General features: G+C 38.0%; 1 protein-coding gene across 2 annotated transcripts in view; it reads right to left on the bottom strand.

Moving 5' to 3' along the window:
* rush (rush hour) overlaps nucleotides 1-14,518 on the bottom strand; it is a 321,395-nt gene that overhangs the window by 271,232 nt on the left and 35,645 nt on the right. For both annotated transcript variants that reach the window (XM_067140378.2, XM_067140379.2), the window contains exons 4-5: nucleotides 8,888-8,951; nucleotides 8,656-8,781 (exon numbers count right to left, since the gene is read on the bottom strand). In XM_067140378.2, the coding sequence (XP_066996479.1) occupies nucleotides 8,656-8,781; nucleotides 8,888-8,951 (190 nt within the window). The remainder of the gene's footprint in view (nucleotides 1-8,655; nucleotides 8,782-8,887; nucleotides 8,952-14,518) is intronic.

The following is a 14,518-nucleotide window of genomic DNA, read 5'->3' as shown; positions in this document are numbered from 1 at the left end:
GACCCGCTCCTGCCAATCATAACAGATCCCCTACTTTAACAGCTCTGACGCATAAAGCTCCACCTACCCCCCCCCCCTCTTCCCCTCCACGTTCCTTAACCCCACCCACTGTATGTTTCCCATCGTCCCTAACACATACATATAACTCTAGGAGGAGGACCAACAGACAAGCTAACACTGCCGTATCAGGAGGACGTGTATAACATCTAGATTTACATGTAAGTACTAGTTCTAGTCCCGGTCTAGAAAGACAAGAATAACGCCCAAAAGGATTTGTCGTGCTGACCACACGACACCTCGTAATCTGCAGGCTTTCGGGCTGAGCAGCGGTCGCTTGGTAGGCCAAGGCCCTTCAGGGCTGTAGTGCCATGGGTTTAGTTGGTTAGTTACTAGTTCTAGTCCAGCTAAATAGGGGATCCTTTAGCTCTTGCAGGGATTTTTTTAAAAAAATTCCTTTTCATTTAATTCCAGAGAAATGACGGTCCATTAAACTATCTAGTACTCTCTACAAAAGGGCCTTACATCCAACGTGACTACACGGTTATCTTCAGTTCACCTTTATGATATTCTAAGCAGCGATTCAGCTAATGCCTTATTTTATAACTGTCTCTATTGACAAACTTTGCACACTCACCAATTATATTATTTACGATAGCACCAACTACGTATTTCAGAACTCACTCAAAAACGTATATTCTTGTACAAATGCAATCATCTTTATTCAGTTTGAACACACAAACTTTAGCTTTAGGCAAGATCTTTTGTGACTGTCTTGGAATTACATATTCGAGAATATACAAGTTCTACACGTTCTAGAAAGATGAAGATCTAGTTTTAGTTTCAGACGCATGCTTTTAGACTGACGATGAGATAGTTCTATTCTATTATGCTATCACAGTTTTAATGTAGTATTGTCAATATTTTAAATGACTTTGTATACTAGTTTTAGCTGACGTAGTGAATATGTTCCCGAATATTCCGACAGATAAAACTGTTAATATCATTCATGATAATATTTGTAAACACAGTAATCTTAGTAAAATGGAAGTAGAAGAATTCACTAGATTGTTAAATTTCGTGTTAGACAATAACTACTTCTCATTTAACAATAATATTTATAAACAGAATGGATTAGCAATGGGTGACCCAATATCGGGCATCCTTGCCGACATATTTATGGATTCAATCGAACACAATGAAATAATAGCAAAAATTAAAGGAATTGATGGTTGAGATATGTAGATGATACGTTTGTAATCATAAACAAAGATGTCACTAATAGTCAAGATATCTTAAATAAGTTAAATGAAATCGAACCTAATTTGAAATTCACGAAAGAGGACGAAGTCGATAACTCATTGAATTTTCTAGATGTAACAGTTACGCGTAAGGTTAACACTTTTGATTTCCAAATATTTAGAAAACCGATACAATCATCTACAACTATAAACAATTTTTCTTTGCACCCGAATTCACATAAACAAGCATCTTTTCACAGTCTGATTTATAGAGCACTTAGAATCCCTCTATCTCCCAAAAATTTGAAAAAAGAATTAAATTATATTAGGTACCTCGCTAAACAAAATGGTTTCAAAATAGAAATGATCGACAAATTAATCAATAAATTAAGAACAAGTTATCCACAAATCTGATACCAGAAAAAAACAAAAAACTGAGTATGCTACATTCACTTTTAAATCCAGCTATACACCAGATTACTAACTTATTCAAGAAACATAATTTTAATATAGCTTTCAGTACTACTAATATTAACCAGTCCATATTCTTTAATCGTAAAAACGTTAATTATGATAAAAATCGTTATTTGGGATCAGGAGTATACAGACTCAAATGTACTCAGTGTAATTTTTCATATGTTGGACAGACTGGGAGAAGTTTTATGACAAGATACATGGAACACGTTAACGCAGAAAAACATAGGAAATACTCAGCGATGAGTTTGCATATGAGGGAGACTGGTCACAGATTTGAATCCATAGAAAGACCTAGCGATAATTAGAAACATAGAAAAAGGGAGAATGTTGAACGAATTAGAAAGCTTATATATCTATTTAGATCAGACGTACAATAAGCAACAAAATCTTAATGCCGAAATTATTAAAGTCAGTTAGTTCGAATAAATTTAGGATACCTAATATATTTAATTCTTCATACTCTAATACTCCTCCCATACCTACAGCTATTAAGCCTACTTCCAGCAATACGGTTGACTCCGCCCCTTTGTCAGCCTCGTCACAATTGACTCCACCCATCCTCTCCTCCCTTCCACACTCCCCTATTCCTTCCCCTCCGAGTTCACTGCCCCACAGTTACAACACCAGACTCAGAGCCAACAGAAGGGCAGCAACCAACACAACAGTAGATAACAAATAACTTTCAACTAACATGCAAGTCCTCATCTGTTTCAATTTTTGTAATCCGAATTCTCTCCTTACGTTCAACTTCTTATTTCATCTTTTCCTTCTCTTACAGAAAACATTATTTCAGTATCTACTGACATTTCCTGGCAAGGTTTCAGCCAATAGTATTACCTACGGTGCTAAGGGCCACTTACAATTTTTCAACTGATGCTTCTGTCTCACTTCATGCTGACGAATTTCATCAGCGGCCTTGGACATATTATATTTATGACAATCATGTTTATGCTTATGTTCACGCCCTCATGTCGTTGGCTTTATATTATTACCACTTTGGTTTTCCACTAACATTTTAATTGGAATTTTAATGGAAGAAGTTTTAGTCTCCGACAAGATTTTAGTTTAATCATTGACAGTGTTTCCATTAGCATCTTTATATATTGTATCATTTTTCACATTTTTATGTCCCGAATTTTAACAACTGGCTAAACTTTTAGCTTCCACTTTTAATATTAGTTGTACTCTTGATTGTTTTTAGGCTGAAGATGCCCGTAATTGAGGGTGAAACATGTCCCATTTAACTGTGAGTCTATTTATGTAACCACTATAAGTGGAAATAAAAGTATTGAATAGGTGGATTAAATTAAAACACCTTTATTGTTGTTGGGCACTACAACTTTGCCAGAAATCATCTAGAACAAATCAAGCTGCTTTTCTTTGGATTTTTTCCCGTTCTTGAATCAAGTAATCCTGGTGAGGGTCCCATACCAGTACCATACATACATACATTATCATTATAGACTGTTATGCCTTTCAGCGTTCAGTCTGCAAGCCTCTGAGAATTTACTAAACGTCGCCACAATCCTTGATTTGCAACTAGTGTTGTGGCCTCATTTAGTTCTATACCTCTTATCACCAGTACCATGTGTATATTTAATATATAACTGTGTAGCAATTTTGCATTGTACTGATTAGGAGGAACAACCACTAATGCTATATTCGTTAACAAACATACCACATAGTCTACCATCTTGACTCCTTACTCCCAAATCTTCCCAGCCCAAAGTTTGCAACGTTTTCGTAACAGTACAACTTTGTCAGAAATCACCCAGAAAAATTTGTACAGCTTTCCTTTGAATTTTTTCCAGTTCTCGTATCAAGTAGTCCTAGTGAGGGTGCCATACACTGGAGCCATACTGTAACTGTGGTACTGCCAGAGACTTACATGCCCTCTCCTTTAAATCCTTACTACAACCCCTAAGTGCCTCAAAACCATGGGAAGAGATCTGTAATCTTCCTTAACAACTGCATTAATATGGTTACCCCAATGAAGATCATTCCTTATATTAACACCCAGGTACTTACATTGTTCCCCATTATGTTACTATCATTCCATCAACACAATAATTAAATCTGAGAGGACCCTTCCTCTTGGTGAAACTTACAATTTGACTTTTCATCCTGTTTACATTCATATGACTATCTGCTGCCCATCTCACTATATTGTTTAAGCCCCCTGCAGTCACTCACAATCCTGCAACTAATTTACTACTCTATATAACATCATTGGTAAATAGCCTTATCTGCGATTCCAGTTCTTTACGCTTATCATTTACATATATATAAGGAAACATACAGGTCCAGTAATACTGACCTGTGAGACCCCCCTCTTAATCATTACGGGATCAGATAACACTTCACCTACCCTAATTTTCATAGACTATTTTCTAGAAATGTAGCCACCCATTTAACCACTCTTTTGTCTAGTCCAATAGCCCTCATTTTTGCCAGTAATCTCCCATGATCTACCCTATCAAAAGCCTTGGATAAGCCAGTTCATTTGACCTCCTGAATCTAAAAATATCTGCTATATCTTGCTGGAATCCTACAAATTGAGCTTCACTGGAATAACCTTTCCTAAACCTTAACTGCCTTCTATCAAAACAATCAGTAATTCTGCAAATGTATCTAATAAAATCAGAAAGAATGCTTTCCCATACCTTACAAACAATACATGTTAAGCTGACTGTCCTGTAATTATCCGCTTTATGTTTGTCACCCTTTCCGTTGTATACTGTAGCTACTATGGCAACTCTTCATTTATTTGGTATTGCGCTTTCACGCAAACAGTATTCAAATAAGTATTTCATATATAGCACTATATCACAAACCATAGCCTTTAATACATCCCCAGAAATCTTAGCAATCCCAGCTGCTTTTCTAGCTTTCAACTTTTGTATCTTATTATGAATGGCTGAGCTGAGTGGCTCAGACGGTTCAGACACTGGCCTTCTAACTCCAACTTGCCAGGTTCGAACTTGGCTCAGTCCGGTGGCATTTGAATTTGCTCAAATACATCAGCCCCGTGTCAGTAAACTTACTGGCACATAAAAGAACTCCTGTGGGACTACATTAAGGCACCTTGGCAATATGAAAACCATATAAGTAGTTAGTGGGACGTAAAGCCAATAGCATTATTATTTTTATAAATGTCTTTAATATCAAAGGTAAATTTCAGTATGTCGCCAGTATTAGTCGCCTTCTCTATCTTTATATCCAACTACCTTTAGATCCTCCACTGCGAGTCATGTGACCTTGCCGCGGTGGGGAGGCTTGTGTGTCCCAATGAAGCAGATAGCCGATCCGCAGGTGCAACCATATCGGACGGGTATCTGTTGAGACACCAGACTAAGGAATGGTTCATCAAAAGGGGGGTAGCAGCCTTTCGGAAGTTGCAAGGGCAGCAGTCTGGATGATCGACTGGTATGGCTTTGTAATAATACTCAACATGGCTTAGCTGTGTTGATACTGCTACACGGCTGAAAGCAACAGGAAACTACAGCTGTAACTAACTCCCGAGGACATGCAGCCCTCTCTGTATGAATGATGTACTGATGATGGCTTCCTCCCAGGTAAAATATTCCGGAGGTAAACTAGTCCATCATTCGGATCTCCGGGTGGGGACTACACGAGAGGGGGCGATCATCAGGAAGATGGACACTGACATTCTGCGAAACAGAACGTGGAACGTTAGAAGTTTGAATCGTTGTGGTAGATTAGAGAATCTGAAAAGGAAGATGGATAGACTAAATTTAGATGTAGTTGGTATACGTGAAGTACGTTGGCAGGAGGAACAGGATTTCTGGTCAGGCGACTACCAAGTTATCAACACAAAATCAAACAGGGGAAATGCAGGAGTTGGTTTAATAATGAATAAGAAAATACGGCAGCGGGTAAGCTACTAAGACCAGCATAGTGAAAGAATTATTGTCGTCAAGATAAACACCAAACCAATACCCACCACAATAGTGCAGGGCTATATGCCTACTAGCTCAGCGGATGATGAGGAAATCGAAAGAACATATGAAGAGATAGAAGATTTAATACAATATGTAAAAGGTGACGAGAATTCAATTGTGATGGGAGACTGGAATGCAGTGGTAGGCCAAGGAAGAGAAGGTAATACAGTAGGAGAATTTGGATTGGGACAAAGGAACAAAAGAGGAAGTCGGCTGGTTGAATTCTGCACTGATCATAATTTAGTCCTTGCCAATACTTGGTTCAAACGCCACAAACAACGGCTTTATACGTGGACGAGACCTGGAGACACTAGAAGGTATCAAATAGACTTCATTATGATTAGGCAGAGATTCAGAAACCAGGTGTTGGATTGCAGAACTCTCCCAGGAGCAGACGTGGACTCTGACCACAACTTGTTGGTCATGAAAAGCCATCTGAAGTTGAAGAATTTGAAGAAAGGAAAGAATGCAAGGAGATGGGATCTAGACAAGTTGAAAGAAAAGAGTGTGAGGGATTGTTTCAAGGAACATGTTGCAAAAGGGCTAAATGAAAAGGCTGAAGGAAACACAATAGAGGAAGAGTGGATAGTCATGAAAAATGAAGTCAGCGGAACTGCTGAAGAAATATTAGGAAGGAAGAAAAGATCAACTAAGAATCAGTGGATAACTTGGGAGATACTAGACCTGATTGATGAACGACGTAAAAACAAGAATGCTAGAAATGAAGAGGGCAGAAAAGAATATAGGCGATTAAAGAATCAAGTGGATAGAAAGTGCAAGGTAGCTAAGGAAGACTGGCTGAAGGAGAAGTGCAAGGATGTCGAAGGTTGTATGGTCCTAGGAAAGGTAGATGCTGCATACAGGAAAATCAAGGAAACCTTTGGAGAAAGGAAATCTAGGTGTATGAATATTAAGAGCTCAGATGGAAAGCAACTTCTACGGAAAGAAGACAAAGCAGAAAGATGGCAGGAACATATCCAACAGTTGTATCAAGGTGAAGATCTAGATAATTTGGTTCTGGAACAACAAGAGGCTGTAGATTCTGATGAAATGGGAGACCCAATTTTGAGGTCAGAATTTGACAGAGCTGTGAGTGACCAAAATAGGAACAAGGCGCCTGGAATTGATGACATTCCCTCTGAATTACTGACTGCCTTAGGAGAAACCAGCATGGCAAGATTATTCCATTTAGTGTGTAAGATGTATGAGACAGGAGAAGTCCCATCTGATTTTCGGCAGAATGTTCTTATACCTATTCCCAAGAAAGCCGGTGCTGACAGGTGTGAAAACTATCGCACCATTAGTTTAGTACCTCATGCCTGCAAAATGTTAACAAGTATTATTTACAGAAGAATGGAAAAACAGTTGAAGCTGAGTTGGGAGAAGATCAATTTGGCTTCAGAAGAAATGTAGGAACACTTGAAGCAATCCTGACTTTACGTTTCATCTTAGAGGATTGAATCAAGAAGGACAAGCCCACGTACATGGCATTCGTAGATCTAGAAAAGGCATTCGATAATGTTGACTGGACCAAGCTATTTAAGATTCTGAAGGTGATAAGAATCGAGGGCTTTGAAAAAGAAGCAGCAATCCAGAAAGGAGTGGGCAAGGCTGCAGTTTGTCCCCCCCTCCTTTTCAATGTTTACATAGAACAGGCAGTAAAGGAAATCAAAGAGGAATTTGGAAAGGGAAACACAATCCAAGGAATGGAGATCAAAACCTTGAGATTTGCCGATGATATTGTTATTTTATCTGAGACTGCAGAAGATCTCGAGAAGCTGCTGAATGGTATGGACGAAGTCTTGGGTAAGGAGTACAAGATGAAAATAAATAAGTCCAAAACAAAAGTAATGGAGTGCATTCGAACGAAGGCAGGTGATGCAGGAAATATTAAATTAGGAAATGAAGTCTTAAAGGAAGAAGATGAATATTGTTACTTGGGTAGTAAAATAACTAACGATGGCAGAAGTAAGGAGGACATAAAATGCAGATTAGCACAAGCAAGGAAGAGCTTTCTTAAGAAAAGAAATTTGCTCACTTCAAACAATGATATAGGAATTAGAAAGATGTTTTTGAAGACTTTCGAGTGGAGCGTGGCATTGTAGGGAAGTGAAACATGGACGATAACTAGCTCAGAAAGAAAGAGAATAGAAGCTTTTGAAATGTGGTGTTACAGAAGAATGCTGAAGGTGAGATGGATAGAGCGAATCACAAATGAAGAGATACTGAATCGAATTGGCGAGAGGAGATCGATTTGGCTAAATTTGATGAGAAGAAGAGATAGAATGATAGGACACATCTTAATACACCCAGGACTTTTCAGTTGGTTTTTGAAGGAAGCGTAGGTGGTAAGAACGGTAGGGGTAGACCAAGGTATGAATATGACAAGCAAATTTGAGCAGATGTAGGGTGCAGTAGTTACATAGAAATAAAAAGGTTAGCACAGTATAGGGTGGCATGGAGGGCTGCATGAAACCAGACTGTGGACTGACGACTCAAACAACAACACACCTTTAGATATTGCTGACTGAATACTTCTGCCTTCTGCAAGTCCTCGCATATACCTTCCCCTTGTTCATTAATGATCCCTGGAATGTCCTTCATGGTACAGATATTAAACACACCACATTATTGTTCATTAATGCACTACTGCCCGTCAAATATATAATTACTTAATTTTAAAAAATTCTCATGCATTATCTAGAAATTATTATATCATTCCCACCAATGTCAAAACTTAGTATTTGCCTGAAATTTCTTTCTGCTATCTCCGTTCTAAATTAAATGATCCCACCATTTTCCTTTTCTATTATTAGTCAATTTAGATGAAAATATTTAGTAAGAACTACGAAGGAATTAGCTGCAAAGAAAACGTACAGTACCCTTAAACTATGAATAAAAGTGAAGAAGTAATTCACCAGCAGGTTATGCACAAAACTAGTCCTTCTGGATCCCTTCAACAACTGTTACTGACTTACTTTTCCTCAACAGATCTTCAATACATTTATTGATATGTGCCATCCACTCTTGCTTTTCAGTGGATGTAGCTGCATATACTGCAAAAGACTTGGAAGCTGTACGGATCAACCACCCATTACGAAATTCTAAAAAAAAAAAAAAATTAAATGTGTTAAATAATTAGTCATATTTCATCCAGAGATTTTTAAGCATCTTAGGAGCATATATATGTGCGTGTGTGTATATACTTACGGCCATCATCATCTAACGACTCAAGTTTAACCTCTTCTAGGGGAATTATGTGCTGCTTGTTGTACTGCAAAGAAAGGAGAAGACAATTAAGCAATATTTAAGTTATCAAGTGAACTTAAAAGGCAATGTCATTAAGAAGAGAAACAAAGTACTCTATCAAAATTGTACGAAGACTGGCTTTTTTTAATATTCAAATTTCATGACGCATCTCACAATATATAAAGAAATTAGACAACTTATTCCTGCCACTCAAATAACTCGACTGCAGGTTTTACCACAAAAAATTTGAAACTAAGTGCAATTAATTTGGCACTATTATGTAAGTTGTTTAATGTATATACTTTGGAATGTACACTTCAAAAATTTCAAAACTAAAAAATTCTCTACAATACACACATACAAAGGATAATTTTTAAGTATGGACTGTTTGTCAAAATCTTTTGAAAGCCTGAGTGTTCATAATTCTACATATGTGTATCAAGTCCCAGCTTCATACTACGTGAATGAAATGTTTACCCTGATGGAGCGATGAGTAGTGTGTGAAAAAAGTTTCATCTTGTTTTTGACCGCAAGAAATACAACTTCAGTGGACATTTATCACAACATTTGTGATGTGTATGGCCCCAATACTTAAGAGCGATGGCAAAGTCCAACAATGGGTGAAATTAATCAAGGGAAGCTCCGAGAACTTGAACGACGATACAAAACTTGAGCCAGCTGCCTGTAACCATCAAATGTGTGGCAGACACCAACATTTGTAAAAACACAATGTACACAATTTTCACAATGTCACATTTTCCACACATTTCAAGATAGAATTTTGGGAAATCTTTATTTTAGGCCCAATTCCGCGAGAAAGGTGATCCCAGATTAAACACCACAGCCTCTGTCTGCTGAAATTTTGTTGCTTCATGACAATATGAGGTCCCATGTTACTGTTCAAACTGGGAGTTGATGTTGCTCGCGTAAGTAGGTACAACCTTAAAGTAACCTATACGCGATCCCCAGGTGGTGCTACATAGGTAACAATGTTCCGGCAGCCTGTCTATCTGAAGAGATCTCCTGTCCATCATATAATGTCAAGAACACCTAATGGAAACAACTCTTTTCAGAGCTCCTTAAGGAGAAACATTGGACCTTCCATCCGTATTTTATAACTCAACATTGAAAGTAACAGCAAAGCCAAGTGTGACCTCCTCTCGAAAGTGAGATACTGCTGTCATTCAGGAAACGCATACTGCTAATGAAGAATAGCTCCACAAGAGGGGTCGCAATGCAGGTTATGCAGCTCTTGGGGTGACTACCATGATATCTCTGGTGTTGCTACATATGCTCGGAATAACATCCAAAGAGCTTCACTTTTGTCCCAAAGTACAGATGAAAACATCCCCAGTGTAACAATATTGCTGAATAATGTCATCCTTGTCAACACTTATAAACCGCCCAACACATCTCGGGCCGATGCTGTCCTATCAACTATTGAACATCCTGGGGTCTATGTGGGTGATTTTAATAGCCACCATGAGTCATGGAAGTAATAAAAGCAATGAATGCGGGGTTAAACTCTCAGAATGGGATGAAGTCAACAATCTTCATCTAGTTTTTTATGTCAAAGATCATGGCACCTTCCAATCAGCTGCATGGGGTAGAGATACCAATCCTGATTTGTTTTGCCAAAAGTAATGAAAACGGCTAACCTCTGCGCATCACAAGAAAAGTGATTGGGAACTTCCCTCACAGCCAGCATGTAATCCCTCTCGGCACACTTTTCTTGTCTGCTGACATTACTGCACCTAAAAAACTTCCATAGTTTTGATGCTTCAGCTGGATCCAGCAAAGAGACCTATCGAGCTCAGCAGACAACATATCCCAATTAGCTTTCCGAAAATTCCACGGGGCATGCGGTGTAGATCTTACAATTGGGATTGAGATGCCAATTTCTACTATACCGTGGAGGCCACTGCGTAGGCTACTTTGAGCCACCGGCAGTGCCAATGCACTATGAGAGACTTCATCCACGGTATGCACTAGCCATGCGTCTTGGTGGGTGTGCCATTTACCAACTGAGGAGCCCAAATTGGCACGCTGGGGCAAAAGGCTGGCAACCAGGAATGAGTTAGCTGGAAAATTTATAATGTCCAATAACGAACCAACTATATTGGTTATTATAAATTTACTCATTTGGAACAAATATTTCAGGTTCCCTATGGGAATCAACATCTTTATCATTCCCCGGTTGGAGCACAGAGAAAGAGGCACTTTACAATGACTTCCAACAAAGTGGAGACTTACATGTTTTTGACGATCTCCTATCAAGTTTGGACGCTAACCGAAGGCAAAGATGGGCTGAAACTGTAGGAAATATGGACTTCACTCACTCCAGTAAAAAGGCATGGAGCATCCTTAGAAAACTGAGAGAAAGCGCACCAGTTGTTAAAAACCAGCATATGGTGACACCTGATCGAATGACGTCTTATATCATTATAACATCTAGAGTACCAGCAGATAAGAAACACACACAGTTCATTAAACGGCAGCTTTGAGCTCCAGGTTAAGATATTACCAAAACTGATTGGGATCAATCTATTCAACACAATTGAGTTTCCAAAGTTAGGATTTACATCTTATTACTCTAAAATTTGGAGGGACATGTTTCGCCCTTTATAAGGGCATCATCAGTTTTTACATTCATACCTCAAAGATAAAAATCAGGATCCTGATTGTCATAGTAAAAAATATAAAAATGAGAATATGAGATTGGAAATGAGTATTATACAATGTGAGAAATTGTTATGAGTTCTTAAATAATAATTTACAGTTGAAACTTCATTTAAAATATAAAATATATTAAATTACTAGTGTAATATCATACCAACTTCAACCTTTTCTTCATAAAAATTTTAAATGAAGTTTCAACTGTAAATAATTATTTAAGAACTCATAACAATTTCTCACATTGTATAATACTCATTTCCAATCTTATATTCTCATTTTTATATTTATTACCATGACAATCAGGATCCTGATTTTTATCTTTGAGGTATGAGTGTAAAAAGGCTGATGATGCCCTTATAAAGGGTGAAACATCTCCCTTCAAATTTTAGTGTAATAAGATGTAAATCCTAACTTTGGAAACTCAATTGTATTGAATAGGTTGATCCCAATAAATTTTGGTAATATCTTAAACTGATGTACATTTCAGTATGGACCAAACATGAAATTTGTAACATGTAAAGCTTTGAGCTCTGAAATTAACACCACCTTACAAATCAGACTGCTCTCGTGCCTTCAGATTTGATGAAATAGATGCCTTACTGAAAGACCTGAAGTCCGGTAAAGCTCCTGGTTTAGACTGAGTTCATCCAGAATTCCTCATACACGTGGGTAAGAATGCCAAGAGATGGCTGGCAGAGTTCTTTACGGACATTTTAAACATTGGAGAAATCCCACCAGAATTCAAGAAGGCAACTGAAACTGGTAAAATCCACCAATAGACTTGAAAGTTATCAACCGATAGCTCTTCTCAGGTGCTGCTACAACTGTAAGAGAGTCTTGTCTTTAAGAGAATTAATCCCACATTCTTAGCACACATTCCCGCAGATCAGGCAGGTTTTAGACCAAGTCGCAGCTGCTGTGATCAAGTACTATTGCTCACTTCACATATTGAGGCAGGGTTCCAAAATAAGCTTAAAACAGCTGCTGCATTTATAGACCTCACTGCTGCCTTCAATACTGTCTGGAGAGAAGGTATGACGATCAATCAATCAATCAATCAATCAATCAATCAATCAATCAATCAATCAATCAATCAATCAATACTGATCTGCATTTAAGGCAGTCGCCCAGGTGGCAGATTCCCTATCTGTTGCTTTCCTAGTCTTTTCCTAAATGATTTCAAAGAAATTGGAAATTTATTGACGTCTCCCTTGGTAAGTTATTCCAATCCCTAACTCCCCTTTCTATAAATGAATATTTGCCCCAGTTTGTCCTCTTGAATTCCAACTTTATCTTCATATTGTGATCTTTCCTACTTTTATAAACGCCATTCAAACTTATTCGTCTACTAATGTCATTCCACGCCATCTCTCCGCTGACAGCTCGGAACATACCACTTATGATACAATTCCTTTAGTTTTGCCAATTGCCACCTTTTCAATACAATAAAATTGGCAAAACTAAAGGAATTGTACCACAAGTAGATCTTCAATACGGACAAGGAAAATGAAGTTTATAACCTGCAACATACCACCTAGTCGAGCAGCTCTTCTTTATTCTCTCAATTCTTCCCAACCCAAACTTTGCAACATTTTTGCAACGCTACTCTTTTGTCGGAAATCACCCAGAACAAATTGAGCTGCTTTTCTTTGAATTTTTTTCCAGTTCTTCAATCAGGTAATCCTGGTGAGGGTCCCATACACTGGAACCATACTCTAGTTGGGGTCTTACCAGAGACTTATATGCCCTCTCCTTTACATCCTTACTACGACCCCTAAACACCCTCATAACCATGTGCAGAGATCTGTACCCTTTATTTACAATCATATTTATGTGATTACCCCAATGAAGATCTTTCCTTATATTAACACCTAGATACTTACAACGATCCCCAAAAGGAACTTTTACCCCATCAACGCAGTAATTAAAACTGAGAGGACTTTTCCTATTTGTGAAACTCACAACCTGACTTTTAACCCCGTTTATCAACATACCATTGCCTGCTGTCCACCTCACAACATTTTCGAGGTCACGTTGCAGTTGCTCACAATCTTGTAACTTATTTATCACTCTATAGCGAATAACATCATCCGCAAAAAGCCTTACCTCTGATTCCATTCCTTAACTCATATCATTTATATATATATAAGAAAGCATAAAGGTCCAATAATACTGCCTTGAGGAATTCCCCTCTTAATTATTACAGGGTCAGATAAAGCTTCACCTACTCTAATTCTCTGAGATCTATTTTCTAGAAATATAGCAACCCATTCGGTCACTCTTTTGTCTAGTCCAATTGCACTCATTTTTGCCAGTATTCTCCCATGATCCACCCTATCAAATGCTTTAGACAGGTGAATCACAATACAGTCCATTTGACCTCCAGAATCCAAGATATCTGCTATATCTTGCTGGAATCCTACAAGTTGAGCTTCAGTAGAATAACCTTTCCTAAAACCGAATTGCCTTCTATCGAACCAGTTATTAATTTCACAAACATGTCTAATATAATCAGAAAGAATGCCTTCCCAAAGCTTACATACAATGCATGTCAAACTTACTGGCCTGTAATTTTCAGCTTTATGTCTATCACCATTTTCTTTATACACAGGGGCTACTATAGAAACTTTCCATTCATCTGGTATAGCTCCTCCGACCAAACAATAATCAAATAAGTACTTCAGATATGGTACTATATCCCAACCCATTGTCTTTAGTATATCCCCAGAAATCTGATCAATTCCAGCTGCTTTTCTAGTTTTCAACTTTTGTAACTTATTGTAAATGTCATTGTTATCATATCTAAATTTTATTACTTCTTTGGCCTTAGTCTCCTCCTCTATCTCGACATTATCCTTTGTAACCAACAATCTTTACATACTGCTGACTGAATACTTCTGCCTTTTGAAGATCCTC

This window comes from Anabrus simplex, chromosome 2, assembly GCF_040414725.1.
Source record: "Anabrus simplex isolate iqAnaSimp1 chromosome 2, ASM4041472v1, whole genome shotgun sequence".
Taxonomy (NCBI): domain Eukaryota; kingdom Metazoa; phylum Arthropoda; class Insecta; order Orthoptera; family Tettigoniidae; genus Anabrus; species Anabrus simplex.
The sequence above is the reverse complement of the archived record's forward strand: the minus strand, read 5'-3'. Positions and strand labels throughout refer to the sequence as shown.